The sequence below is a fragment of the Rhinolophus ferrumequinum genome, chromosome 10, assembly GCF_004115265.2.
Source record: "Rhinolophus ferrumequinum isolate MPI-CBG mRhiFer1 chromosome 10, mRhiFer1_v1.p, whole genome shotgun sequence".
Taxonomy (NCBI): Eukaryota; Metazoa; Chordata; class Mammalia; order Chiroptera; family Rhinolophidae; genus Rhinolophus; species Rhinolophus ferrumequinum.
The window spans coordinates 46,507,015-46,532,678 of NC_046293.1; the positions used below are offsets into that span (position 1 = coordinate 46,507,015).

Here is a 25,664-nt window from a genome sequence, read left to right on the forward strand (position 1 = left end):
AAAAGCCAATTCAATTAACAGAAGACTTTGGAAATGCATTTTAGGTGTATTTCCCCTACATTTCAATTCTTTGTTTGAGAATTTTTATAAGTTTATTTGTGCTCAACTCATGACATATGCCAGGGAGCAAGATCTCAAATGCTCCCTAATTCTCTTGGAAGTACAAAAATCACTAACTTTTCACCAATTAGAAAAACAGCTATCACTCACTGAGCACTTCTCAGTGCTTCGCACAGAGCAAGGTACTTTACATCCATTCTTTTTAATTGCCCTAACTTGAATAGCAGAAACATTAGTCCTAAATGGTGTATTAGAAAGAAAATGAGATTCAAAGACAGTCAGAGCTGGATTTGCCTTTCTTAATTCTGAAGAGGTTTGTCATAAGGATTCATACATACTCATTTAATTCTCACATGTATATTAATATAATACTAGTCAAAATTGGTAGCATTCAGTAAGTGTTTGTACTAATCCTTTCCCGTTGAACTGATTGGGTAAGAATTGAAAGTTAGTTTTTATATTGGAATTTGGAGCCCATCTCCAATCTATTTTCTAAGTGTCTGATTCTCCCAACTGCAGTAAAAATCTACTGGTGGGATTAGACAGCTGGAGTTTGCCTCAGCATATTACATTTGAATAACGTACTTAGATGCATTGTTTTTGGTGTATTTGTTTGCTTGCTTGCTTTGTCCTTAAGCTCTATCCTAGAGACCTGCTGGGGCAGTGTTCTGACTATAGGGGCAGCCATGACACTGAGGCAGACTAAAAAATTGGAGTCTTGAGCACAACTCTTTTGGGAAATCATCCTTGATAATTTATTAAGGAAATAAAAAGAGAAATCAATTAGATCCTACTCATGCTTTTAAATCATTTTATATTCTCGTTTTCTTCAGATTATTTTAAAAGTAGTGCATGCTTAGTATAGAACATTTGGAAACTATACAACTAAATGAAAGAGAGATAGAGATAGATAGAGACAGAGACAGAGATAGAGATAGAGATAGAGACAGAGACAGAGATAGAGATATAGAAACAGAGAGATAGAGACACACAGAGTGGGAGAAAGAGAGAGAGAAAGAGAGAGAGCTATGAAAAAGAAACTTAAAATCATCTGCCATTCCACCACTCTTGACTAGCCAGAATACAATTTTGTTTCTGGACTTTCCCATTACATTAAGTATATTATAACATAATTTTTAAAGACTAGATGGTTTCCCATCCTATAGATATTCTGTAATTTATTGAACCAAATGTCATTGCTTACTTAGTTCATTTTTTTCTGTTGATATAAATGAAACATCTTTGTGTATAAATCTTTGTCTAAATGTCTGATTTTTTTTTTTTTCAGGCAAGACTCCTAGAAAGGGAATTACTGAATCAAAATAAGTTGACTTTTTAAAATGTCTTGGGAACAAATTATGCAATGGCTTTCTGAAAAGAATGAAATGAGTTAACATTTTCTCCCAGTAGCATATGAGTTCCTTTTCTCCAAATGCCTTCTTTTGCAAAAATAGATCATTCATATGGCCCTCTTTAACTTATTTGCATTTTCCTCACTAAGAAAATTATAAAATAAATCTGTATTAGTGTATAAAATGAGAAAGAAGAACAATCACAGAGCTACCAACTTACTTTTTGGAATGATTTATGAATATTAGGTGAAACATCTGAAGTCATATTTAAGATCTGTGTTTCAAAATGGAAAAAAATGTGTACATATTCCATGAAATTATGAATTCTTTTGCCTACTTATTTTTTTGGGGGAGCCTAGGAGAGAATGGGATTCAGTATTCAGCAAATATCATACTATTTCTTATGATATTATATATAAAATTTATACTTGTTCCCCCTGTTATGTAGTGATAATGATGTCATATTATAGAGAGAAAAATGATGTTAACATATCATGGTTTTGATAAGGCTATTGATTACCCAACCTACATAAGTTTATGACCCTATTAAAAATCCTGTTCGATCAATTATGCATTCCATTGGTGAATTTACAACTGTTTGTTTTATATCTTGAGACAGAGTTAGGCATGATAGTGTTTACTATTCCATTGGAAGAGAGGAGGTTCAGGGATCTGGAAGTTGGAACTAGATGAGCCCTTGAGTGGAAGAGGTTGAGGATGGGATGGGATGTGGGATGAGGACATAACTACAGACGTTGGGTAGAAAAATACCCAGGAAGGTACTTTGTGGTATACAGAGAACAGATATAATGGTTTTATCAGGACAGAGAACCAGACACAGAGGGAGATGAGCGAGGGACCCAGTTACCACACCTAGAGGATCAATGGGACTTGGTTTCAGGAACAAGGCAGAAGCCTAGTTAAAACTTTGCCAAAGGATCAGTTATCAGAGTTGGACTAATAGTGGGTTTGACTTGATATCTAGTGCTCTGTATTGAGCTAAAGTTCCCTTCTCAAGAGGATGCTATTGGTCCAAAGCCTGAGATAAGACTGAGCATCCAGGAGAGATTAAGTGGCTTCCACTGTGGAGAGAGAAGGCATGGAGGTAGGAGGGTATTGGAACCAGACAGACACAATAGTATCACCCAAAGGTGACTATCAATGTTTTAAAAGTTAGAAAGATATATGGTGACTCAGAGGAGTTAGTCCTAGATTTAGTGCTACTTAACACTTCCATTAAATTGATAAATTAGAGAACAAGCCATTAATTACTCAAATGACGTTAAATAAAAATAGTAGCTTGTACTGTGGAGAATAGAATGTCAATATGACTTTGAAAAACTAGATAAATGATTAAAACCCAACAGTAACTTAGCAAGAACAAATGCACAACAGTACTTTTAAATAGGAAAACAAATGATACCAATAAATTATTTCTACTAAATTACAGACTAAAGGATTGAAGACCTTGATTTTCTCGTTGACCTTTTCTGGAAAACTCATGAAGTATTGATGGAATTTTTAAACTGTGACATTAATAACTTCATGCTTTCCAGTTTTAAGGTCTCCTGAAACTTAGTTGATTTTGTAGAGTCCAGTTACATTTGGAACAAGAATAAAATATTTATCAGTCCTCTCTTGGTGCTTGGCAGGTACTTTTCAGAAGAAGTATTGGTTTTTTTTTCTTTTTTTTCTTTTTTTTTTGGCTACAAGTCAAGGAAGGTGGATACCATGAAATTATGAAAAGAAAAATCTGGTTTCTCTAGTGCTGGATGGGAAAAGGTCACTAAGCACTACTAATTACTGCTTCTGCTGGTATTTTAATAACAACTTTTTCTAAGAATTGAATGTTGAGGACTTGAGGTCAATTGAGTACAAGAGGAAATCATTGAATATAGAACAGAGGAAAATACAAATTAGCTGAGAAGACATCAAATGAGTCATCCCAGTTTTCTTAAATGGGAAGATTGGTGCTGTAGAAAATTTTATTAGAATGATTTTCAAGTGTTGCACTACTAATCTCCATTCCATTTCATTTAAAATGATCATAACACTTGAAAAATATCATCCTTTGAAGTTGGCTAGTTCCTTTCTAGAGAGACAAAATGAAGAGGTCAGTGATAAGGGAACATTTATAGCCTGAGATGTGGGCTTTTGGCGAGCCCTGATATTAGAGAAAATGTAAAACTGTCTGCTATAACTGTGCTTTTTAAAAATTTCTGCCTGTGGGCTTGTTTTCTTGGAGATTATTCAACCTAAGCAGCGCTCTTTATCTGGCAGCTCATCTCAGCTTCAGCCGGTTATACGCCTAGCCATGGTTATCTGGTTATCTGACCCCTTGGAATAGAAATCCTGTCCTTTGGAATTTTCCTGCTACCAGGAGTAGTTGAGCAAGTGTTTAATTCTGCTTCAATAACTCTTTTATGTACTCAAATACCATCATTCTGATGTCTTAACTTTTTCTTCCACAGAATGAAACAAAGCTCAATTCTCTAACTTTCGTCACTATCATATTTAATGATCTTGCATTCAGAGTACTGTGCTCTATCCAAGGGAATGCACGGTCAGTTTGGCAGATAGTATAATCTGAGAAAAGAAGCATTTTGATTCTTCTGAGATCAGTGTGCCCGAGATGCGTGGCATCTTCACCAATTAAAAAGAGTGATCTTTAAACATCTTTTTAAGATTGTAAGATAAACTAGAGTCTTTAAAGTTTCACTGAAAGAAATTTTATTTCTTTAAACAACTTCTTACTTTGAAAATCCTTTCTGGTGTTAGTGTTTTAAATTATATCCTAGTCTTTCAAAGGGGAATTTCTTAGTATACTCTGAAGTGCTGGCAACTACTTCATAATGTAAACAGTTTTTTAAAAGATTGGGAAACTGTTCCTTTCATATGTGTGTGAAACAAGCCTTGAAATTAGTGGGGAAAAATTCATGATTAGACAGATAAGGTATTATTCTTTTTCTAAATCTGATGGCAAAGCAGACTGTGTTTGAATCAGAAGGGTCTCGACATAGATTTGATTTTTGAGTTGTCACCGAGTCTCCTCCATGATGAGAAGAAAAATCTTTACCCAGTCCAGGAAAATGTTTACATTTCAGTTCAATCTGCACATATTAAATTATAGTTTAGGCCTGAAGATTACATGTGGGTATTAGACAGCCTTTAGCATAAATGTTAAAATTGATTTTGATATCACCAGTTCTAGAGTTCTCACCATGCCCTTTTACAAGGAAGTCTTTCTTCCTAGGTCTCAAGCCGCTCTGTTGTATCAGTTGATCATTTATCACCCCCAGGTGAGTGCCTTGGCTTCCATCTCTGCAATCCTCTACCCATCTGAAGAAGAAAAATCAATTATACAACTAGTAAAAAACAACTCCTTTACATTATTATGCCAAGCAGTTTAATTGCTTACTGTCCCAGTTTCTTAGTTCCAAAATAGCATTTGCTTCAACCTTTGCATATGGAAAGGTATGTTTTTGAGTGCGTGTGTGTGTGTGTGTGTGTTGTGTCATGTCCCTTCTTTTTAAGAGTTCTAGTCCCCTAAGTTTTGCAGACAAAGCTTTGAGATGGCAGCTTCAGTTGAAAGGCTTCAGATGAGTTTCTTAGTACTTAAGCTAGAATATTTGAAGATTCCTTGTTCATTCTCTTATTTCCAGTGTGCACCCATTTGAGTTTTCGATGCACAGGACGGGAAGGTTGGTGGGCAATCCTGATGGGGAATGGGGAGCAGAAGATAATCTCCTTTCTCTTCCTGGCAAACCCCGTGGATCAAGACTTTCACTCATTACATTTCTCCAATTACATTAAATGTTAATCAATTCGCATATACTTTTTAAATCACATGTAATATTTTCATTCTATTTTATTTGTGTGTGTGTGTGTGTGTGTGTGTGTGTGTGTAAAGGGTAATGTTAGAAAAATGTATTTCTGGATTCTTTGATCTATAGCATAAGTGTGTTAGGAATAACTTGAAGGGTTCAAATTAGAGAAGGATGAAGACTAATTTGCTCATTTAATTTAGGAAAGTTACTTAGGCTTGGAGCAAGAACTTTTTCCATAACTTCTGGCTCTGGTTCTGGCATATCCATATGGAGAAGGGAGTGAATTCTTTCCTCAGCCTGTTGACAATCTCATTTTTCATTGCCTCGATGTTATCTTATGATCCTATGCTCCCAAATCCCCCAAAACTTTCCTTCGCTTTTGTTTAGGTGACTGAATATAGTTAAAATCATAAATTTTCTTAGAATTATGAAACACATTCTATCTTTACTATTTACTTCTTTATTTCTGTGTTTTGGTTATAATGATTCTTTTCAGTTTTACCACATATATTTAACAGCATGCCAAACATTACATTGCATTTTGCCATTCATAGTTTTCTACCTAAACATTATTTTCTCTGTACTATACTTTCTTTTTATTTCCATTTTATTTTTTCTACATTAGTTCTATTAATACTCACAGTTGAGCAATACATGTTAGATGAATTGAATTATTAAGAGAAGACGGTAGAATGGAAGCTCCATGAATGCAGGGATTTTTCTCTGTATTTGCAACACTTACAAGAGTGTCCAGTACATGGTAGACACTCAATAAATATTTATTCAGTTATTGAAAAGCTGAAATGTGACCTCTGTCTCCCTTGGTTAATATTATCCTTAAGGCACTGATATTTTTACTGGTGCTTTTTCATGTGATTTTCAGTTAACACATAGTCTTTAATGTATTTTATGTCCTCCAAGAAAACGAGTCTTACTGCTTTATATTAACAGTCATTTCAATCCAAAATAAACTTTACAATTTAAGCATCTATGTATCATGTTTTTCTACCATGACGTTGGAAGACTTTAAAAATCAGAGCCCTCCTCCAAGGAAAATATGTCATTGAGATTATTCACCAAAGCTGTCCTAGGCTTTGAAACATTTTCAAGGAAGAGTTCAAAAAAATGTTTCGAGCAACTGGAAATGTTTTGAGAGATGGAATACTTTTTATAAGCCCAAAGTCAGTGGTTCGTAACCTCATTGGGGCATCTAGTCCTTTTGAAAATTTGCTAACTATCAAATATCTGATCCTGCCAAATGCACATACCAACATGTAACACACTGCATTTACTTTAAGCGGTTTATGGGCCTCTGAAAGCTCATTTGTGAACTGTCTGCAGGTTTTTGGACTCTTGTTAGGAAACCTGACTTTAAAGGCGTATCTACTAAACTCAGTGTCTACATCTGATTCATTCTCTACCATAGGAAAGTACCTTATGTTTAATAAATATTGATTAAATGAAACAATTCTAGTAATAAAACATCATATTTTAAACTCCTTACTGTCCACATATTCACATAGGTTAATAAAATTTTTGTTAGGTTTCTGTGCTGTCACATTGTGACATAAAGGACCTAATTATACCTGAGGGGCAGGGAGTGAACAGAGAGGGACTTTTACTTTATAGAAGGGCTGGGACTCTCTGAGTGGCATTTGCAGAGGAACTGGACACAGGAAAAGGAGCAACAGCAATGACAGGTGAATCTGACCATGTGCAACTGTCACTCTATTTAAACCTCACTTCCAGTTGTTCTCTAAGTTTCTAAGTCCTTCTAATATTTGTCACTGTGTGACAAGTTGTCATTACAGCTTGCACTATATTCTCTCTAGAAAATCAATATGAATTGGATTTATGAAAGGCACAGATTCACACATTACACATTAATAAGAGAACAAGGGAAAATCTTGACATCTCCTTTTAATTAAGAACTTTGTTCACTTCTATTATGGCAAAAGAAAAATCGTTATTTTTTTCATGTTTACAGAATTACAGTGGAGAACAACAATATTACAAGTGACTAAGTATTAAATATATCTTGTCCAATAGAATAAAAGGTATCATGGGTTCTGTCATTTATATTGATGCTTTTCAGTGGACTTTATTCTCCTACATGTTTTGGGGATATTAAATATATATATCCAGATATGAAAGGTGAAAATGCTTTATCTTTTCCATATTTTCTCTGGTGCATCCTGGGGTAGACAAAAGATCACAGGAGAAGGCTTTGGCTAAATTCAATCAATTAAGTGCAAGTCCTGGTCCCATGGCCTGATGTACAACTGATATGTGGTGGAATGGGGGACATGAAGAGGGTTAGAGAGAAGATAGGTGTGGAGGGTTTGGTGCTACCGTGTTTCCCCGAAAATAAGACCGAGCTGGACAATCAGCTCTAGTGCATCTTTTGGATCAAAAATTAATATAAGACCTGATATTCTATCATATCATATAATATCATATCATATATCATATCATATCACATCATATCAATCATATCAGACTTATTTTACTATAAGACCCAGTCTTATATTAATTTTTGTTCCAAAAAACACATTGAACTGATTGTCTGGCTAGGTCTTATTTTCGGGGAAACACAGTAGCAACATTTAGGGAGAAAAAACTAAGTAAACTTACTCTGATTCTGCTTTGGTTTTGCTCCTCTTGCTCTCCGTCTGTACTTATCCCCTTCTCAGACCTCAGGTCTTCTAAGAATCTTAATGCTCATGAAGACACTCTTCATTCTTCCTCTAGATTGTGATCACATTTTCTTCTTCTTTATCCTTACTCTACATCTGATACAATGATTGAATGAATTCATTCATTCATTTTGTGAATAAATATGGAGCTCTTACTGTGTGCCAAGCATTGTGCTAGGCATTCAGTGGAGAACAAAAGAGACACAGTCCCTGCCATTGGCATTTTCAGCCTCTGCTAACTCATTCTGCTCTCCGAGCTATATTTTGGGGCAACGTGATCATGCTGCTCTCTTTGGTCATCTGAAGAGGGAAAGCATGGAAAGAGAAAGGTATAGGGAGGAAATAGAGTGGAGAAAGGAGAGGGATTCCCTCTTCCAACTGTTTGCTCTTCATGAACAAATATGTTCAGTGACTTAATGCTAACCATGCTAATCTCTTTGTTTTCTTAAAAACTATTCCTTAAATTATTAAGCTAAAACAAGAACATTGTGTAGAATTTAGAAAACGGAGCAAGGTACGAAGAAGAAAAATCCTTTACAGACCACCACTGTTAATATTTTGACATGTTTTCTTAAGAATATGAATTTATAAAGCATGCACTTACACTGTGTCTTCAATATTTATCATAAACCCATGCCTTTCAGCTCATTTAATATCATTTATAAATACATATTAATGGTTGCATGATTTTGTCACCTTAGGTACCATGGTATTTGGTGGAACGTTGAGGACGTTCATAGGATGCTGCCTTTATTTTACTATTTACATCACTCCAATGTGAACATCTTAGCCCATAAATCTTTCTACATTGTCAGAAAGACAATGAAGTGTCATTGCATTACTGCTGCTGGAATATGCAACTCCTGGGTTCTGATGGTGCTCTCTGTTTAGCAACTAGGACTGAAATATCGAAAGTTATCTATTGCAGCTTTCCTACTCCGTCACAGGACTCGTGTGTTTGCTAGGGGTGAAAGGGCTAAACCCTAAGCCAGGTAGATACACTGGTCAGAGCCTCTGGCTCCTTCTGATTTCATTTTGGCTTGAAGTAGTTGTAGGCTTCTTTTCTGATCGTACAATCTTAGTGTTAGAGGCTGCTCCCCTTGCTACTCCTCCCAGTGCTCCCGCCTTGTTTCCTGCTACAATTAGTTCCATATTAAGTTCACAGCCTCCTAGAGCATATTCAGATTATCTGACACCATTTAGTTAAAACCTTTTATGCCCAGTTGTAGATATGATGAGTTGCAAGCAGAGATCAAATCTGATTCATTGATACAAACATCAAATGATTAATAATAATAATAATCGTAGCTCACCTTGAGTGCATGCCACGTGTCAGGCACTTGAGTAAGTGATTTATTTATATTACAATGGAATCCGAATGACAGTCTTATGGCATGGTTACTATTGTCACTGTCATTTGGCGTATGTGGAACCAAAGGTAGTAGCTAAACCTTGGTTGTCTCCCAAGCCCTTACCCTTACTCATTATGCTTATTATAAACATACGTGTATAGTTTTTAGCTTAATTTATTTTTCTTTTGAAGTTCTTGGGCTAAAATAAAAGGAGGACGTTTGTAATTCTCACCTGAATTTTCAAACCATTTTACTCATTTCCAATTGTAGGTTCCTTTTAGACAGGCGTAAAGCAAACATTTTTTTGAGGATTTATAAACTCATAGAATGTTGGAGCTGGAGTGAGTGATCTCGGCAATGCTCGTGTCCTATCATCTAGTTGTATAGACTTAGCTCATCCTGTAAGACATTGGCTGGTTGCGGTGGATTTAGATGTCTGTTCCGATATCTAGATGGTGTTCTGTTCTCTGTTCCAGTTGCCTGGTCTGTGGCATTGAGTCATCTTCACCAGTTTGTCAGATTGATATTTTAGTGTTCTTCTCTAGTGGGTAGGAAAATCCTTCTGTTTCTATTTCTGTTTCACCAAAACACTCTTATCATCAAGGACACAGCCTGTGATGGACCATAACTGTCAGACACACATTATTTGACAAAAATATTGCCTACACGCGGCCGCAGGACTCCCGGCAGAGTGCTGTGATTACGGCTGTTACAGGGACATCATTCTGTCCTCGCCTGGAACATTTCCTTTTTTATGTAATGAGCCACAGTGCCCTGTTTGTCTCTGCAGGTTCCATCTGGTGTAATCCGATTAAAGTTGACGGTTATTTTCATGTCATCAGCAATTATATTTTTTTGTTCCATTTTTAGAACATCTCTTGCAGGGATTCTGAATACTTTTTGGACTCCTCTTTTTGAACTTATCACCAGATTCTTGCAAAGGTTAACAGCAAGGTTTTCAACAACAACCTCACCTGAGAATTAATAACCTTTTGCCTAAACAAAAGGTTATTTCACCATGCTCATCCTTTTGGGCAGCTTTGTATAGCTGAGTAGTTAATCAGTTAGAAGCTACTTCTGATTTTATTTTTTAAGATAGATGCTTTCTGGGCTCTGAACCTTTTCTTTGAACCTCCCTCCCTCCCTCCCTTCCTTCCTTCCAAACTAATTTGATGTTTGCTGACAATGCCTCAAGTGGGTCTTGTTTCCCTTAGCTCTATGCCTGCCTCCTGAATACTAGGAATTATCCTACATTCTACCGAGTTCCACAGCTGTCTGTCTCAACCAACACTCAAAACCACTTTAGCATTCTCACCACGCTTCTGAAAATGCCTCTTTCAATCTCAGTTGACCATCTACACACCAAATCCTCTTTTTCCTGTCTTCATTCTCTTTCATCTCTGTACAGTGTGATACTATTACATGTACTGTCCTTGAAGTGTTCTTATTTGATTTCCACGAGGAACATTATCACTATATCTGCTTCTTTTTGGTCTTTTTAACTGGTTCTTTAACTTCCAGTTTCCTACAGATAGTAAGTGAACCTCATGAGATACCTGCTTCTATAGTTCAAAAACACTGGTGTGTGTTTCTAGCCCTTCTGTCTATACCCTTCTTATCTCCTCACTTTAATGCTCTCTTTTGGTGACTTTACTTACCCTTAAGAATTCACTGATTAACTCTCGGTTGGTGCAGGCAAGTTTATATCTCTAGGCCCCATATCACTCATGATATTTCCATCTCTCTTAGGACCTCTCCATTCTGATATTTGACAGGGACTCCAGATTCAATCTATGATTCTTTCCCTCCACAGCACCCCCTACCCCAGCAGTCAGTCTCTGCGTCTTCCCCTTTTCTCTTACTGCCATATCATTTCCCATTTTCCTGCGTTTGAAACGCTGAATCCATTCTCTGACCTCTCTCTCCCTTATCCTCAACAGGCTATCAGTTATCAAATTTTATAGATTTTATCCCTTAAATGTTTTTGCACCTCTTCTGTCTCCCTGCCCCCGCTCTTTTTGGCATAATACCAGTTCAAACCTAGAGTGCTTTTTACTGTGATATTTCAGTAACATTTTAAAGTCCATTCTTTACTATGTGGATAACTTTGAATAAATTTATCTCCTAAAGCAAAATTCAGAGAGCCTCTTCTCTGCTTGGAAACCTAATTATTCACTGTGTTTGAAATGAACTCTAATATTTAGCCAGATATTTGAAGTCTTCAGGAATCTGACCCCACCCTACCTCTGTGTATTTCGCTCTTAGAGTCTGCTTCTGTATTTCATACTTCAATTACATTTTTGCTTTTTGTTAGTCCTCGATCTATATTGTGCTTTTCACATCTGCACTTTTACTCGTGTTGTCCTCTGTAAGCTGAGTCTTGACTCTAGTTATAATAAGCCTACCCACCTCTCCATCTTTTATTTAATAATGCCTTTATTGATTCTGTTAAAATAATGTGATCTTTCCTCATTTGAACCCTATAGTATTGCTTGTTTTTTTTATGACAGTTTTCTTATTGAGTCCTCATTTGTGCTTTTGTTTTAGTTATGCTTAATGATTTAAATGTCTGTGTTGTTATGTAAGGCAAAGGCATTACAATAAGATGATCAATTTAGTGAATTTACATTATCATAACATCATCTTATTTATTATTATGTTCCACTTGGTTTGAAAATCGCCTTTGCTTTGAGAGTTTCTTGGTCAAGCCATGTTAATTTGTTAACCTTACCTTTGCCTAATTTCTTGGAATCTCTTTATTGTGACTTCAAACAATCGAGGTAGTTTGTATAAGTACAAAAGTTGGAGCACATGAAAATGCTGGTTAGTGTCTGGGTGGTTGTATTTTGTCTTTTTGTAGAATGCTTGGTTGTTCTCCTCACTGATGTTTTTAAGTCCTTTAGAAGGCTCAATAAGAAGCACCCCTCTTCTCTAACCAAGTTTCGAGTCAATTAAGAAATAAGATAAAAATAAAGCAGATGGTGGCCAAAATACCTCTGTTGTGGAAGACTATGAACTGAGAATGTGGCTTGTATCTTCAGGCAAGGGGACTTCCTAATACTGAACTCCTGAATAAAGTAGACTTCCCCAACCCCAGGCGGTACTGCACTGACACCCCTCCCCTGGAGAAGCAGAGGCAGATTTTGGGGTGCTCTCCAGGAGAGACTTGCTTTCTCGAGAAAAGGTGCTAAGCTACACATGCCAATTTTCTTATTCCAAAACGATCAATCAGGAAAGTCGCTTCTCCCTGGAAGGACTTGGACGAGGGAATAGCCATTCCCCCTAGCAGTGGTAGTCCTCTGTGATAAGCTGATGATTAGAAAAAAAAATGTTAAGACAAGTTATAATGGCTTGATCCCAACATATTTCATCAAAGGAACAGTTGAGATTTCGGGTAATAACTTTGCATTTAACTGGGATCTAAAAATGATTTCTTCATATATTTGATGTGCCAACTAGGGTAGTACCTGGTCACACATTGGCAGTTCCATAGATGTGGCACGGGTTCCCAGAGGGCTCCTGCAGTAGATGTCCCTGTTTTGTCTTATATGTTAATGATAAACCACAGTGGCATCTAGCTTGTTACAATATCAACATTCTTCACCATCAACGCATCATGAGTTATTATTTCCCCCAGGCACTACAAATAACTATTTCCAAGAATGTACAAGAGTCTAACTCAAATGAGATTATATTGGGAAAGATTTTCTCTCTGAAACTGCCGGTTTGCATACCTGATTAAGTAAAAATTTATAAGATAATTTTTCTGTCGTAATTTCAAGTTAGCATACTATACAATGTTCAGTTTCATTTTGTGTAGTCATGTAACTGCACTGAGGACAGATAGTTCTTTGAATTAAAAGTATGGAGAAATATACCAATATTCTAACCACAGATTTTTATGTCCTCATATACAGAAAAATAAATGTCAGTAATATTCAACAGTGATTAAGTCATAGAGAAATACAGTTGTGATGTGATACTCAGGCTGGGAAAGCGATTTATACTATAGAAATATTAAATTATAGCCATCAAAGGTTAGGATAATGACTGTACAAGTTACTCTTGAACAAAACACTTGCAGTATAGCCTAGGAGACCATAACACTACATGAGTGTCTATTAAATAAAAACTAAATAAAATAGTGGATTCAGGAGGAGTAGGATTTCAAGCAAAAATATACTGTGAATTCTAACGGGTTGTATTATCTTTACCTCTTTTCTGTAAATGCAATTTGTTGATTGTCCAGAGTGTGGTGTGGCTTCTTATTTGTTTTGCTTGTTTGTGAGATGAGTTGTAAATCTCAATAGATTAAAACTTGGAAGCAATATTGCCTCTATATTTACAGATGAAAGAACTCTACCATCTAAATTATAATTCACTGTTATTCATTCAGTTTGCATAGATACAGATCTTCGAAAATAACCCATATCTATTATTTTATTGTTAATGTAAGCATCAAAACTCTATCTAAAACGGTACAAAACGTGGTAAAAATATGACATATGTGACTTATAGAGATCAAAAGAAAATATCATTAGTGATATGTACTACCGAAAGGTTGCCCTTTGAAATTATTCAGTTATTTTGAGGCTTTCATGCTCTACAGGTTATTTTCACAAACACTCTTTTGCTCTGTCATCATCATAGCAAATATTTTATTAAGGTAAAGTAACCATTTACACTTGACAATTATACTTTTATTTCTACTTTGTGGTCTCAGCACATCCTTTGCTTCCTAATGGTATTCTGGTGTGTTTAGACAACTTTCTTTGTTGATGTCCCATCCACGGAATACTTTTCTTATTTTAGTTATTTTTATTCTGTTCCCATGTTTCAATTAGTAAGTCTTAAAAAATTTTATAGTTCTTATAAACTATAAATTTACACAAATCAGTCCTGAATATTTCATGTATTTATTTAAGTCTGACTAGAAGTGATTAATTTTTAAGTGCTCTGATCCAATTTCATTTTATCTTTTATTCTCTTATTTTATACATAAGAATTATAACTTAAATGTATTGTCAGGTATTCTAATATTTAAAATCTTAAATATTAACTTGGTCTTTAAAGAATCTTATCAGTGTGTTACTTTGGGTTCATTTTACATAATAGAGTCATATGACAGATAATGCATAAGAAGGAACACTTTTACTTTTTCTCTTAATGGGTAAGGATAATTTCTTTTTTAAAACTTTTAAAAAGTCTTTTGAGTTAGCAGACTTTGAGCCAATCTCTTACGGACAAAATAAATCCTCCAGTCCTAGAGATGGACTGGATCATAAAAGTCATATAATCCAGCCCTTTAAATTTCACCTGGCTAGCAGCCATTCCTCCTTGTCTACACTTACGGGAACTTACTACCTCCCGAGTCTATCCTATAAGCTTTTGCTATAACTCCAGTATATGAAATATTTAACAATTAAGATGACTTCCTAGAGGAGATCATTTCTGACCTGCATTTTGAGACCTGCAGGAAATACAGGAATCCATAGAATGATGGGGCAGGAAGAATATCCCAGGCAGAGGTTTCAGCACCAACATAGGAAACTGCAAGCTGTTTAGTATTGATGGAACTAGAGTGAAAGGTAGGAAATGGTGAGAGTGAGGAAAGGTACGCTGGGATCAAATCAAGCAATGCCTTCCAAACTTGAATTTTATACTATAGGGGAAGGTTGATCGCTGAAAGGTTTTAAGTGAAGGGGCAATGTGATCATACTTGTATTTTAATTAGATCTATTGGCTAGGTGGAGGTTGGATTTGAGATGGAAAAGGCTACATAAGGAACACCAGTTAGGTTGTTGCAATAATCCCTTTAAGAGACAATGGGAACCCAAATTATGAGAAGATTGTGGATGTAAGTTTGTAAAATAATAGGACTGTTGATTGAAATGGAAGATGTGCAAGAAGAAAAAAAAATCAAGAATGGATCTTAACCTTGAGTTATTTTGAAAATGATGAGATGGTAAAGTCAGAAGTAGGAGTGGATTGAGGGATGAGAATAATCAGATTTGAGGTATGGGTATCTTATATGCTGGAGCAAGAGATGGATATTTTGAATTTGTTTTTGTTTTTGTGAACGTTGAATTGGCAGTAGGACATTCAGGAGGACAGTGGGCAGGTGACTCTTCTAGTATGAAGCTCAGAAGGAAAAGTCTGTGCTGGAAATACTGGATGTTAAACTCATGAGAGTAGATGAGACCGTATAGTGACACGATACAGACAGAGACTGAAAAGGTCATGGGGAATATCATTTACGGAACAAATGGAAGAAGAAATGCTCAAAAAGGTGATGGAGAGTAATCAGGACAACAGAAAACGAGAAAAAAGAGTATTTGGTGTTAGAGAAGCCAAGGAAATAATGTCAAAAAGACAGAGTGAACAACTGCTTTGCCAGATGTAACCTAGATGTCCTGTAAGTTAAAGGACAATATATTTCTACTGGGTTTGGCAATGGTGGGGTCTTTAATATTTGCTGGAAAAAGTTTAGTAAAGTGTTTGCATTGCAAGTAAGATCTCAGTGTATGAAGGTGATGAAGAGTGTTCTTTCTGGAAGTCTGGATGAGAAGGAAAGGAGAATGGATGGTAGTTCAAGGACATGGGGTCAAAGAAGCATTGCTTTTAGGATGGGCTTATGAGGCTTTATAGGCAGAGGGAAAAGAACCAGGAGAGATTGGAAATACAAAAGAGAAAAAGGATAGCTGATGGAGCAAGCTACCAGAAGAGGGGAGGTATGATTGTAAAAGGCACAGGTGGGATCTTTTGCAGGCACAGCAATGCATCCTCTGAGAAAAAAAAGGAAGTAGGGATAGCACTAAAAGTAGATAAGTGGATGTATGTGAGTGGGCCTGAAGTTGAAAGAACATCGTGTTTGGTGGCAGCAATATGTCTTTGAGGTTGGAACCAAGATCATATTCTGAGAGTGAAAGAGTCTTAGTAGGAACTTTGGTGTGAAATTGGAAGTTTGCTGAGGAGGATGGGCAAGGGAATTGACAAGGAAAAGGAAAAGTATTGTGTGCAGCGCTGTGGTAGCAGCTGAGTTTGGGGCTCCTGATTACGTAGTGGCTTAACAGGCCCACTTGTGTAACGTTTTTCCACAGCAGTTTACTGAAATCGGATAAAGCAAATTGTAGCTCTGCTTTAGAGTTGGGGTTTTACAAGGCAGGTATCAGACACATATTGGGTACATAGGAAAAAAAGGTGTTGAGCCAAAGAAAGTCTGATAAAGAAAGAAGAGTTTCATGCTGACGTGGAGGGAATAGAGCTCAGAAGGTGGCTAATTGGGAGAAGAGGAGGAGGAGGTGAGGCTTTTAAAGAACGGATGGACTCCAGGAGGCTTAGAGCGCAGGGTAATAGCCAGATCTACAAACATAGAGGGATTTTAGTCACACAGTCGAATATTGCTTGTTCATTTGTTTGTGTGTTGCTTCATGTTTTTATCTGTTGACCAAATGTTTATTTAAGACAATGCTGTGTCCCAGTGCCAAGGAGATGCTAGTGGTGAAGAAGATGGTCCTCATTGCGTTACAGTTTATACACAGGTGTGGTGCACACAAGTAGACAATGAATTACACCAAGTCTCGGGCCTTAAGTCTTCTGAGAGATGACTGCATCATTGTCAACAAGATGTGTTTTCCCATATTTTACTTGTAGAATTTTTCTTTTGGAAGGCTTGAGGGCACAGAGTCCAAGACAGATTGTATTAGTAAAATCTAATGTCCTATTAATAAATATACACTCAGCTTTACAAATATATGTCTTATTAAAATAAAAGTGATTTATGACCTTGTCAGAAATGTATCCCTCTTAGTCCTGTCTTTTACTTCTGTTGACCTATAAGGACTATTTTCATTCAGTTTTCTCCTAAAACTCATCTAAAGGAAAGTGTTCTAAAATTCTGAATTCTGTGCTCTATAGGATAGGTGGCATATAATTTATTATCCAAACCCGTCCACTTAAGAAAGGAAGGGGTATTACTGGTAATTATGCCAGGACAACAGTTATAAACCACTGCTGTCCCAAGCAAACCAATGTTCACTTTCCAGAGCAGAGACAGCACTTTTTCATATCACCTCTTCAGGTAATTTTGAGGTTCTTGGTTTGATGTGATTTGATTCAATATTTGGGTCACACCAGTTCTGCCCTGAAATATTGCAACACTTTTATTGTATGCTGCAAGTGAATGTCAAGCCATGTTAACCTGCCATTTTGTGCTAATGACTTTAATGACTGAAATTAGTGCCAAACAATGAGCTTGGCAATGACAGCATAACTGGTACTGTCACATTTCTCTTTTTACTAACTGTATTATTTCAGCCAGTGTGCAGTTAACCCACCACGTTTTATTTGCAAAGCACTCTTAAATCGCCAGCATTATTATTTGACTCTTAAAGTATATCCATTAGTGAATTTTTTGACTATGCATATGTTAAGAAGGAAATTCACATTTATATTTTCAAGGGACTCTAATTGCTGGTCTTCACCATTCTTTAAATAGGTCTTGGTTTGAAGCTGAAAGGACTGGAAGCAAAGGGAATTTTGAACAAAGAGAGCCCATGAGTCTAAAATAAGGTCACATTTTCAATATATACCCAAATGATGATTGACTTCAAACACCTTCCTGCCTTGCTCATAGCTATATCTTCACCTAGAACCATGGCTGGCATGTAATAACTACACATTAAATATTTGTTCAACGAATAAATAATATTCTTTACAGTTTGCTCTACGATATCTATAGCATTTGTTTTTTTACTCTGAAGCATTCTGTGCTTGATATCTATTTATAATATTCCTGTCAATGTGTTGTGTGGAGACTTGCAATTCCCTAGCTTTCCATAATTATTGATTCAATTAATCGAATAAGGTTGTAATTTGCAGTGCTAGTATCGTTTGCTTGGGTAGAAAGTTTTCCACATTCTTCTTTGAGTTATAATTCACATTCCTTCTGACTTTCAGATTTGTCCTTTGCTTTTCTTGTGCATGCCAAGAAACCAGATGATGTAACCAAATCTCCCTTTTTTTTGCTCTATTTAAAGTTTTAGCTAGGGTAATGTTTCCGTTAGCCTGGTTTCCCATTGAAATCTAAAGTGCTATTTGAATAAAAGTGAGGTACAAGGGAAAGTCTAGTAGTTAAATCTTAAAAAAAAACAAAAAAAAAACCCATTTCCTCCTGTGCTCAGTAACCTATAAGAGGGCTACTGCCTATCTCTAGAGAGGTAATTTCCAGATGGAAATACATATTTTTTTTCATAACTTTAACTTATTATCAATAAAACAAGAATATTTTCTTTAGTGAGAAGTTCTATTATAAGATTTCAGGCTTACCCTATTTTAATTGTAGTTTCTATATGTATATCATCTCCCATATCATTATTTGGTACACTTTCTCAGGAACGGAGATATTAGTAAGTACGACAGACAGTTTATCTTAGGAAAAGCCAGAGTGACCTGTGTTCATTTGTTCCTTCATCCCAGGGTTTTTTAATCTTCCTCACCTTTGAGGATACTAATGCCCTTATTTTTCTTCTCTACCATGATATCAAACATTTATCTGAACTAATTCTGATATTAGTAATTTTTACTTTAGTAGTCATCTTAATACATTTTCCTCCTTGAAATATTTGCATTTTAACATTCTTTCTCATTTTAGCATCTGCCTTGGTAAATGGAATGTTAGGCCTCAGGGTGGAAACTATGTTTCGTTGGGAACCACACCAAGCTCTGTAACCCGGGTACATACCTTCCCTCCCCAACCCACACACTGGTGCACCTGCCTGGTTATGGGTACGGATATTTTAGCTAAGAGTAAGGTTAAGTCATCTGTCTCGTATGACACAGACTTTATTTTTCCTTTTAAGTTTTCATGCCCTTCAACAATTGGATCTTCATGTAAGTGAGGTCTGCCTCGGTTTATTGTGGGACCAGAACTGGGAATGGGTTTATGGAGTTTATGCGAGGCCTTTACCATTTGCCTTAACTAGTTTCAGATGAATGATCAAAAACATGTTTATGAAATAGGAAAGAGCAGGTGGTAGTGCTCTAATTCATCTTATTTTCATGCCAGCATAACGGACGATCTCTGCATACTGTATTCTCATGGTAGTATGGTTTGCTCCAGGACGATATAGGGGTTGTCTTGGACTTCATCCGTGATCGGTTGTTTACAAAAGAACAAAAGGACATTATATAGTGGTTTCACTCATAAGGCAGTTAAGACTTCAGAATAGAGTGAGAGCAAAGCAAAGATGTATGAATTTTGAGTTATGATATACACTGATTTCTACTAATACTTACATTGCAGGTCAGTTGCTCCGGTTGAAAATGTTTCGAGAGGATCACGGGTCATGGATGACAATGTTCTTCAGCACAATTCTCTTTCTCTTCATATTTTCCCACATATACAACACGATTCTTCTAATGGATGGGAACATGGGGTAGGTTATAGTTTTGCTTTCTACGGTGGTGAGTGTTATGTTTGAAACTCGTAAGAATTCAAAGAGAATGTTTTAGTTTGTAGTAGCCTAAATCTCCTTTACAAATAGCCCACCCTACACAGGGGTAATCTGTGCATTTTTCTTACCTACGATATTTCGAGTTTTTTCTCCATGAAGCTTTTTACAATATTTATGTTGTGTTCCTTATTCTTTAGGGCCGCTTGGAGGGGATAGATTGAGGGCCTATACTAATTTTATTATAGTGACAGAGAGTATGAGAATCAGGAAATCTTATCGACTTGTTTATATTCACACGATTAGTAAAGATGGGTTAAGATGAAGGTCTCCAGATTTGCAATTCTATTGCTCTGCAATGCCTGGCTAAATAAAAGTGTTTGATACTGGTGGCATTTTTTTTTTTTTAACTCTCTTGACAGTTCCAACAGACAGACCTTTGTTATAAATGGGTCATTTTAAAAGTGGGCCACCCTGTATTAAATCCAAGGTTGTGATCTATACTTATCAAATCACTAATCAAATCACCATGGCATGAAGAAGTGCTACAAAGTAGATTGTAGATTTTTTTTTTTAACTTTCTCCAGTTCTTGGTTTGCTTTTGGTAAGTTTTATGGGCAGAATATAAGGAGAATGGCTTCGTCTACAGCATTAAGAATTAGATTAGTGACAGTAATAAACCAATTTAGGTATTTGTGGTGCACTGAAATTATTTGTAAGGAAGGTTTTGATTTATCCTCTCCAAAAGACTGGAAAGCTAGGTAATACCCTTTTCTTCTAAATGTAGGCGAGGTTGTCGGCCAGTTCTACAGTGCAATTACTTTGATGTTATGTATAGATCTTAGCCACTACTGTTCAATGCTGAGAGGGAGAGCTCAATTAAAATTTTGTGCTTTCCCCCCTACCCACCATTAAAGGAGATGAATAGTAAAGGGAAAGCAGGTATTTCACAAGGCTTTTACCCTGGTCCATATTAACAAGTGGTAAATTCAAGAACATGATTTTCAATCAAATGTTCAAGCTTTAGGAAGTTATTAAAATGCTTTGTCTGTAATTCTTTCTTGGGCTTTAAATGATGCCATTTACATGGGTTCTATTTTTAAGTGGTGAACTTGCAGACTCTAACGCATAGCTAGTCAGAATAAGCCTCAGCCTGTGATAATGGAATGGGGGAGGGTGCTGTGGGAACGACCGGACACAGCCACAGGTCTGAGAGGTACTGCAGACTTTCATCAATGGAAGCAAAAGGCAAAGGGACTTGTGTGAAACTTACATTGTTTTTTAAGCTGTTGCTGGAAATAATACATTAAGTAGTGTAGAAAATAATCGTTTGCTTAGAAGTTGACTTTTCATCCAAGTCTGCTTTAAAAAATAAAACAAAAAAATAGGGCACGAATAAGCTACCCAGAAGTGCTTATTCTGAGGAAAGAGGCAGATTTCAAGGTAATGAATTAAATGCAATAATAGACAATCCCTAGCATGTTGTAAAGCACTCAATCGCTAATAATAAAATCAATCTTAATGAGCGCTAACAGTTCATGAGCTCTCAGTACCAGACATGAATTGTCTCAGTTAAACCTCACGATGACCCAATGCAATAGGTATTTTTATTCTGTCCATGTTACAGATCAAGAAACTGAGGAACTGAGAGGTTTTGTCACTTGTCTAAGGCTACATTATAATTAAGTCTCTATTTTAAACAATGATAGAGGAGTTGAGCTAAGTTGTGAATTCTAGCAATGAAGTCTGCTCTTAGGCTAGCAGATTTGATTGATGGTCAACCCTGTTGCTCAATCAACATGTGCTTCTTAGCCTTTCTTTATGTTTGTATCATTCACGCTGAATTTGAAAATTGAAAGAAGTAGGAGGTCTGTGCAGGAAATGAGAGAAGAGTTAGTCTAGAATTCAAGTGTATCAATCTTAACCTAAAATCGAAAGTGATTCTCTTTTATTCTCAGACTAAATACAGCATGTCACACTTTTATGTAACTATTGAACACTTCATCAATATGCCTCATCTTTGTTGGAAAAAGATCATTGACTGAGAAGAGATTTTGATGGTGGTCCCTTAAATAAAAATCCAAAGCAAGGGACAAATGGTTTAGTTCTACATAAAATCAAATCGCCATTTATAAAAGATGTATCACCAAGTTTTATGACATATGTCATTTGAACTAGTGAACCCTTTATGGTAAACTTGGAGGAAAATCAGTTCTTAGAGCAAATGGATATGACTACGCCTTTGGGGTTCTCCAGGATGAGGCCTGGCCTCATCCTTCGTCTGGCGGGGAGTGATGGAGCCAGAGGGTGTGGGAAGGACAATGAGGCACACAGGTATCACAAGTGACTGGTCCATATCAGAGGATTGATGGTGGAAGAGGGGAACTCAGGATTCTTGACAATGAATCTGATTTGCAGGGGGGATTCCAATGTACCCTGGTTTGTGGATCTCTCCGGGAATATTGGTTTAGAGCTATTCTGAGAAGTGTTTCAAGGGTTTTCTATGATGGCTAGACCTGTGGTTGTGTTTTAGAACTCCTTTCCAAACTGGACGCCTTCAGGCCTACAATGTGTGGGTTGAGGGTTTCAGAGAGGAAGAAAGGAGTTTTCTTAAAATGCTTTGCCTTTTATTTCCCCCAATTTTATAATAGGATTTGGGTGTAAATTTAGGCTAAGCCAGAGTTCCTCGATCCATTCTTACAAAGAACAAAATCCCTAGGTTTCTCTAACCAGAACCTCAAGAGTTTTAGCCAGATTGTCTTGATAAGAGTCAGGTTGCCTGTGCCTGGTTTTCTCATTACAGTGAATTCCCTGAAGTATGCGGTGACTCTTAGGGCTTTAGCCATCTGTGGGGAGGCACGCTGAGCAGCAGTTAGATGGAGAGGGAAGTTAGCTGGCTGGGCTAAAAGGGACCAAGGCTCAGACATCCCATATTTCCTACCACTTTGGGGGAAGTCTCCTTTCACCTTTGATTCTCTTTCCACCCCTCTACACCTCACACCATCAAAGTGCTATCGTAACTGATTGTATTCCTTAAGTCACCAAAATGAAATGCAGTTCTTCTTTCTATAAATGTATGAGGTTGTAGGTGAGGGTTCTGCTGCAGAGAAGGTTCTGATCCTGGGCAGGGTTTTATACCTAGAGGTTTTGAGCAACTTCATTTTACAAGGTGGCAGACTAGGTAACCTGAAGCCTCTCCTACTACAGAATCTTTAGAAATGCTGGAAATTATAATGCAGCCTGATAGACTCTTTTTAAATCCATAGCTGGGCTTACACAAAGGTCAGTCAGGAAATACCTTACCTTTGAGGCCAAAGATGAAGAAGCAGCTGAAAACCTGGGTAGTGAGCCTATGAAGTGACACTCTGTGACAGTGACTTAGGAATTTGAGTTTTAACTCTCATGTCAGGACCTGAAATAAGGATTTGGTCTTGTGTTAAGTGAGGAATTGCAACAGAAGCCCCAGCATTAGATGGTCCTGCAAGGTGCTATAGAGGAGGGTAGATTAGAAAACACGACCAGTGGCACAGGCAGCGTCTAGAAAGCTTGCCTGACTCATACTGGACTTGGCGTGAAAAAAAAACTATTCCGGGGAACTCATAACCACAGATGTGTTTTTTTTGGTTTTGATAGACATTTTCCTTTTGATTTTGGAACCCACCAAAACATCCCTGGTCATTCTCTTCTCGCAGTTTCAGGTTCCTACTTCTCTGTGGAGCCCCCCTCCCCAATAAGTTCTGGTTCATTATGTAGAGCAATTTAGTTCCCTTTCATCTCAACTTCTGTCCACTTTGATTTATCTGGGGCTTTTTCTTTCGTAACCAAAATCTTAGCAATGTGCATTTTCCAATCAAAAGAACAGATACTCTGAGATAAATGTCTCTGCCTTCTCGGAAAAGGAAGGGGTTGTTGCCACAGCATTTTGGTTTTTGAGTTGTTTTTAAAATAGCAATTGTCCTTTATCTTTTGAGTCAACTAATGTTTAATTAACTATCTCTTGGGACAGAGAAGGGAAGATATTTAAAAAAAGAGGGCAAAACAATCAAATAAGTTAAAATGAGGGCTATGTAGTTCAGCAATATGCTTCATTGTTTACATACAAGATTAGAGCCTCAAGAAAGTGAGACCTTAATAGGAAAGAAACATGAAACCATTTTCTTCCACTGTTACGGGACTTGGTTCAAAATGACCCTAAATGAATCTGCCCCCATTTTGTTTTTATTTACTCTGTGTTCAACTAGGTATCCTAAAGCAAATCTATTTAGAAATTCTCTGTTTGGTAGAAATAAAGAGAAATGTGCTTCAAAGTCCAAACTGAGGTCTTTACTGGCTAGAAACCAACCCTTTAAAATGTTTTTGATGTCTTTTCGAAGAACTTTTCAGTCATGGAATTTTTATAGTATACATAGTATAAAGCTCTAACATAGGAAAGGTTGTTCTGGTGTTCCGGTGTTTTCAAATACCCCATTTTCCCAAAGGATAACACATGTATTATATATAAAGAATGAAATGGTGAATAGTTGATGTTCATAAAATGATTCTGAAAAGGGCCACTTGATGGCAGCAAAAGGCACGTTTTCAGCACTGACTGCCTCAAGGTAGTCTCACAGAGGGGCTTTCTGAAACCTCAGAAAAAAAGAATCTTTCCTCTTCTGAATTGCTGAAACTGGTGTTGAAATATTCGTCTTCCTAGACATTAATGGACTTCTCTGAAGAAATCCATGTAGTAAACTCTATAATAAACACTGATTACTTGGTGATGTGCTTTGGCCCGCTTTTATGTTCTAAACCAGGTTTAAATGATAGGATATAGAAACACATTTGTGCACACATATCCATCTATATGTTTATAGACTTATTCCAATATTACAAGGATAAATATTATGTTTGGCACTGAGGAAATTAGACACTTCACTCATTTATAAAAGTTCCTCTGTCGACTGGAATTTCTAAAGACTACATAGTATTTAGGGAAGGGCATGAAGAAGCTGGTGGTTTCTAGTTAGTGTTGACCAAAAAAAAAAAAAGGTTCTATTTTTCCTGATCAATGCCTTTTTTAGAGAAATTTTACAAATATTAATTAATATAGCAATATGTGTTAAATATTCTAGGGACAGAATTTGAGAAATAAGACAAAGTGATTCAAAGACAATTTTGAAAACTATAGTATTCATAAAAAAAAAAGTGAAGGTAAGCATAGGCGGTGAGTTAGTGAAAATGGAATAGACTCTGTCTCTCTCTTCTGTTTCCTTTCTGGTAAGTTTTAGTAAGAACTTAATGTGGACTTCTCATTAAATGTCTGAGTGTGCGGAGCCCTCTCGCTGAGAGGGATATGACAAGGGCGATCGGTCTAGGGGAGGTGACAGGAGGGAATATTTGAAATGGACACTTAACTAAAATTTAAAATGTGTGACTTCTATGTTCAGAGCGGGCAGCAAACGCAAGCAAGGAACTAGCATCGATGCATGAATGGGCTGGCTGAAATTGTTCAAGATCTAATGCTTTTTAAAGCCCGTGTAGGTGTAGGTGTGCACAGCTGACCTACACCTTAGTCTCTTACAGTCTCAGCCTCATTTTTAAAAGAATGACCAGTACTCTGGTCCATCAGTGTGTCTACAGATTGTATCAGAAAAGACTCTCTGATTTACAGCTTCAGTTTCTGTTTCCAGAGGTATAGGTTTTAGCACATTATTTTCCCCCAAGCTGAATTACCCTTTAATGGAAAACTTCAGGGTAAAATTTTACTCCAGGCAATACTTTTTTTTTTTTGTTTAACTAAGTTCACTATTTTAAAAACATTCACTAATGCTTTCAGATTCCTTACTCAATCTTTTTTCCTCTTTCTAGTCACATTGACCTAGAAGTAGAAGCCCAGGTATGTCTTTACTGTTAAGGACCATGATTTTCACTTGCTTAGCTCTTCAAG

General features: G+C 36.7%; 1 protein-coding gene across 3 annotated transcripts in view; it reads left to right on the forward strand.

Annotated features, from left to right (window-relative positions):
- TMEM117 (transmembrane protein 117) overlaps nt 1–25,664 on the forward strand; it is a 388,102-nt gene that overhangs the window by 45,471 nt on the left and 316,967 nt on the right. For all 3 annotated transcript variants that reach the window (XM_033116086.1, XM_033116087.1, XM_033116089.1), the window contains one exon: nt 19,591–19,723. In XM_033116086.1, coding sequence (XP_032971977.1) covers nt 19,591–19,723 — 133 coding nt within the window. The remainder of the gene's footprint in view (nt 1–19,590; nt 19,724–25,664) is intronic.